Source organism: Sphaerulina musiva, assembly GCF_000320565.1.
Source record: "Sphaerulina musiva SO2202 unplaced genomic scaffold SEPMUscaffold_18, whole genome shotgun sequence".
Taxonomy (NCBI): domain Eukaryota; kingdom Fungi; phylum Ascomycota; class Dothideomycetes; order Mycosphaerellales; family Mycosphaerellaceae; genus Sphaerulina; species Sphaerulina musiva.
In genome coordinates this window covers 1-5,582 of record NW_016017400.1, presented here as the reverse complement: position 1 = coordinate 5,582, position 5,582 = coordinate 1, and the positions used below count along the sequence as shown (strand labels likewise).

Genomic DNA, 5,582 nt, shown 5'->3' with positions numbered 1-5,582 from the left:
CTACTAGGTCTAGTACGAAGGGATGCTTAGCTTTCTATATATTACTAGCTGTTATACTAGTAATTACCTTGCGGAGATACTATTCGAAATCTTACAAGAGTTCGAGATTAAGTGCCGATTAACTGCAATTACGTACGACAATGCCTCGAACAATAAGACCCTATACAATACGATATAAGACTACTTGCTTTACTCTTCCTACTTCCTTCTAATATTCTATAGTGTTTCAGCGATTGATACTTGTCAAGAGAGGTACGGTATAACGGCTAGGAGGCTAGCAACGAGCTTAGAGGAAGGTACGGAGAGTAGTCCCGACTCGGAGATAGGAGAGGATAAGGAGGAGGCAATCGCGGAGCATAATCGAGCTAGCCGTCCCGAGCGATTTCCCTGCTTTGTATATACTGCCTAGCTTCCCTTAAAGGCCTTTTTCGACCGCCTAGGGCTCTATCCGACTAACGACCTTTCCGAATACTAGGATTACAAGAAAGATCGGCAGATATTACAGAGGAGGAGAAAACAGAGTAAGCAGATCAGCCGCCCTTAAGCTAATAGTATGCCTTACCTCCTTCTAAAGGTAAGATCAGTCTCTGCGGCCTATCGCCTGTTAACCTTCCTATTTTCAAAGTGTGGTCGGCTCTCGTAGTCGGCAATTATAGTCGGCACTCGAGATTCCCTTCGCTGATTTCGATCCCTAGATCCGGAAACTTTGCATCTTTATCAACTCGAGCTCTTAAAGGTTCGAGCAGTTTATCGACCTGCAGAAAGAGATGCTTCAAAAGAAGGAGCTATTTGCAAAGCACCGTCGGTAGAATAGCGTTCAAGATCGGATCCTAAGGGTCGTTCAAGACGTAAAGACAAGGTAGTCCTTAACAACGTTAATGCTCGATCGCTTCAGCAGACTGTAAAGAGTTATCGAATCTTATATCGATCGACTCGACCTGAGTAAAGATATAGGTATCGATTCCGAAGAGTAGCAAAGGGTTAAGTACCTTATCGACCTTACGAAACTATTCGTAGCGGCGATAGCAACGATCGGAACAACGAAAGGTCCGACTATCTACCTTGTCCTTGTATACTACAACCAGCTTTTCGACATTCTAGAGGAGGCGATAAAGCGACTCAAGAATAAGAGGATACCTTAGAAGAAGGATGTATATTAGGCATACGAGGCTGCTTAGGCTAAGCTTGAGAAATATTATCGAGATACCTAGGATCGATTTGGCGATTACTACGGCATTAGTGTCCTCCTTACCCCCTGCCTTAAGCGGAAGTTCTAGGTACGCGATGACTTTAGGGATAAAAGCTACCGCGAGTATTACGAGGGTAAGCTAAGAATAGAGTAGGAGAAGAGCTATCGTCTATTATCGAGCACTTCTACCTACGAGTTACGTAGTAGAAGTAGTCGGTATAAGGGCCAGATCGACTTTACTCTTAGTAGGAATGCAGAGTCTTCTCAAACTCAACGACGTAGCACTCGTAAGGGTAACGAGCTTGCCGACTATCTGGACGCTAATATAGATAAAGGGGATCCATTCGAGGTACTAAAGATATAGTCTTCGCTTGAGCCTAAGTACCCTACTCTCGCACTAATAGCGCGGGATATTCTCTGTATTCCTGCGGCCGGAGTTGGGTATAAGCGCGATTTCAGTATCGCTCGACACCAAAGTCGTTTCAATCGCTAATACTCCGTATCAACATTCTCTGAACTAATAGTATCCCGTTTCCGCTACTACGACGATAAGTACGATACTAGAGTTCTTATCGCCTACGAGGCTACAGAGGCTGCTCAAGCGCTTCTTAGTACTCTAACTTTATAGGAGATCCTAAGTGAAGACCGAGAGCAGACAAAAGATCTTATAGAACGGATTAGTGACTTGGATGCAATCAGCGATAATAAGGGAGATAGGGTAGAGGAGCCAAGGCGATCGGTACGCCTAAGCTTCAAGCTTGCGCAAGAGTGCCTCCGGGATGCTACGAGACGATTATAGCGAGCTTGGTTTGAGCTTGTATGAAGTTTACCTGCCGACTATATTTGCCGACTATAGTGCTCAAGTTTCAAAATATCACAAGCTGTAATCTAGCGTATATATTCTTCTATATTTATTCATTCGATCTGACTACTCTCTTTCTCCTCTTATCTATATCGGGCTTATATACAGTTTCTTTTCTAATACCTAGTTCAAATAACTTGCTCTTAGGGCACTCGGTTTCTAGGCTTTTTCTTTCTGTTTACGAAAAATCAATACCCAATAGGTACGCAATACCCACTGGGTATCGTAATACCTACTAGGTTTGTACCCAACCCGATGGGTTGGGTTTACCTAGCTAAATACCTATACCTATTAGGTATTGCTAATACCTAACCTACCCTACATACCTACTAGGGTGGGTTGTACCTATGATGAGGCCTAGCTAGAATTATTATCTAGCTCTTCTTAATTATAACTAGCTTGAAAGTCTCGACCTTAAACATCTTAATCTTGCTTATCTTACTCCTGCTTATTATCGTTCTGCTTATTATTATCCTGCTTATTATCTAGGAGTAGCGGAGTATTATCCTAAGCTATTAAATTAGTATATTATAATTAATAATAAAAGAGGAGTAACTTATTAAGAGTTACCTACTAAGTAGTAGTATCCTCGCTATTATTGTTATCTGCAGTAGGATTCTAAGTAGCTTCTAGTATATCCTCGTTAGAATCGTCTTTAACAATTCGTCGAGGCTTCTTAGTTAGGAGAGGCTTCTTAGTTAGGAGAGGCTTGCATTTTGGCGTAGCCTTTGCTTTTAGCGCCTTAGTAGCCTTGTTCTTCTTTAGCTCTATATAGATAAAATTAGGATTAATAGGACCAGAATTGTAAGGGTAGACTACGAAATCGTCGGGCCAAATACCCTACTCCTTAAGAAGCGAGCGAAGACACTCTATATCTTTGCCTTAGAGTATAACGCGCTTAGCGTAAATAGCCAAAAGGTTAGCCGCTAGAGGAGGTAAGTAAGTAAGTAAGTAAGTAATTGATTAGAGAGAATAAGAAATAGGAAGACTTATAGGTAAAGATTCTTACTAAGAGAGACTTAGTATATTCTTGAAGAACGCTAAGAGCGCTTGCTTGAATGCGAAGAGGTATATAAGCCTAATCTATAACGAGCTCTTTAATAAGTCTAGCAAATAGGGTTTTCTTAATATAGAGCAGGCTCTCCTTCTAGTACTTCCTAATCTCTTTAAGAGCTAATGCTTTAAGGAAGTTAGTACCGACTACAAATGCCAACTACAGATCTAGATTCTAGAATTACTTACTACCTAGGGCATATCTATGTCCCTTCTTAATACGAGCGCCTAGAAGCTTTTTACTACCTATACGCGAAGGAAGTCCCTTTCTACTAGTACGAGGAGTCTTGCGAGCAATCGATTGTTTACGCTTCTACGTAATCGATATAGCCGAGGCTATTGTAGTAGATTAGTACGCTAGTATAGTATAGTAGCGGTAGTATAGTATAGTATAGTAGCGGTAGTATAGTGTAATATAGTAGTATAGTATAGTATAGTATAGTATAGTAGTATAGTATAGTGTAGTAGTATAGTATAGTATAGTAGAGGTAGTAAGGAGAGAGAGAAAAGAAGGGGGCAATATTAATATAGTAAGTTAGGTTTTTTCTAAAGTAGAGAGTAACTTTGTATTGTTAGGAGACAACCGCTCGGCTAATTAGAGGCTACGGATTGTTTGCTGTCTAAGTAATAATATATACGCACTTTATACAAGATCTAAATAAGGTTTTCGTATATAATCTTTAATTGCCGGGAGTAACTAGCAGGTACGGTTAGTAGGTATAGTTAGTAGGTAGAGTCGGTAGGTATAGTCGGTATAGGTAGTAAATATTATCGGAAAGTCTTCTCGGTAGGAGTCCTAATCCTTCCCCTAAGATATAGTCGGCAGATATAGTCGGTAGATATAGTCGGCAGATATAGTCAGCAGATATAGTCGGTATATTCCTAAAAGCTTAAAAGTTATCTTTTCCGTTATTTTCCTCTAGGAAGCGCTTCCGAATCTATCGACAAAGTACTATATCCTTTTGCTACAACGTTACTCGTTTCGTATATATTGCAAGTATATTAGAGACTTCGAACTTAAGTATAAGAAACGCTTCCGTTGCTTCCTATAGATAGAGGAGGGCCTCTGCTTAGAACCGGTATACGCTACTCGAAGATTTACTTACGATATCTAAAGTAACTTCCCGATAGATCCTCTAGAATAGTAGTCGACGTATTAATAGCTCGGTCGTCTTCTAGTATCTCCTAATCTCGCGAAGAGTAGCTATACTAGGCTTTGTTCGTCGCTTAGTTCTCGCTTTAAGTGCCTTTCGTATTATAGGCTTCTTCTACGGCCGTTGACTCTCTATCGGCCTCTTATTCCCTAGATAGGACTTTTTCGCGACTAGTTTCGTACGTCCCCGCCTCCTTTCGGCGAGGCTTTTACTTAGTCTAGGAGAGGCTATCGGTTAAGGTAGTTGTCGTATACGCCGCCTAATCGGTATATCCGAATCTTCGCTAGTCTCCGGACTATAGATTACTAGACCTATACCTTAATTTGCTTACCTTTCTTCCTTCTCTCCGCTATAATTAGGATTATAGATTACTTCTATAGTACCTTAAGTTACCTGCTTATCCTCCTTCTCTCCGCTATAATTAGGATCGTAGATTACTTTTGCGGTACCCTAAGTTCCCTACTTTTCTTTCCCCTTTCCGAGATAGGATATCTTTTCGAGCGGCTCTATTCGTTCCTCCTATATCCTATCTAACTACTTCTAAGTCCTTATATTAGTTCCGCTATCAAAAGTAGCCTTCGGAAGCCCTCTAGGTCTCGATTGTTCGTCCTATAGTAAATCGAGTCTATAGTCGAGTTAGTCGTCGTTATCCCTAAAGAGGGAGGCAGAGACGTAGGTAGAGAGGGAAATAGTATCTATATTAGGCATTTTAAGAGCTTTAAGTATATCTCGGTTAATTAACAAAGTTAACAATAGAGAAGAAAAGAGAGAAGGAAAATACGGGGGGTATAAGGAAAACCCGGAGTTTGCTAAGGCGCTTATCTCTAGAGTATATCGGATCTCGCGGGAAGGTAATTAGTAATCTATATAGGGATTCTATATATATCCTAAGGCTGCTAGTAGAGTATACGACTTATACGCCGACTACGTCTGCCGAACACGTTCATCTATAGCTATAGGACCTATTGTTTTCTCTAGAGCGGATATATAATTTAGACGCGTATTTATATATAGGTCCTAGATATCTATACTTAATATATATATCGTTTTAACATAGATATCTATATACTATATATATATAACCCCTACTAGCAGTTGTCCTAGTAGTAGCGAACGAACGGACAACAACTTATATTCGAAATTAATAACGTCTAGAGGGGGCAACTTACGTATAGTTCTTATACTTATTATCTAGAATAACGTCGGCGGTATAGTAGTGCGGTAGAGTATTATTAGTCCGGAAGGATAGGTAGTATCGTTGCCCGGCGTAACTAATACCGGGATTCGGCTGCTGCCTAAACCTTAAATTGCCCTAGTAGGGTAA

At 40.6% G+C, this 5,582-nt stretch overlaps 1 protein-coding gene across 1 annotated transcript; it reads left to right on the top strand.

Annotated features, from left to right (window-relative positions):
• Positions 1-974: 974 nt before the first annotated feature.
• SEPMUDRAFT_55155 (uncharacterized protein) lies at positions 975-1,142 on the top strand (the record flags this gene model as incomplete). The annotated part of the gene is made up of 1 exon (XM_016909336.1): positions 975-1,142. A coding segment is annotated over one exon (168 nt), but the record flags the coding sequence as incomplete, so codon positions are not given.
• Between the last annotated feature and the right edge of the window lie 4,440 nt (positions 1,143-5,582).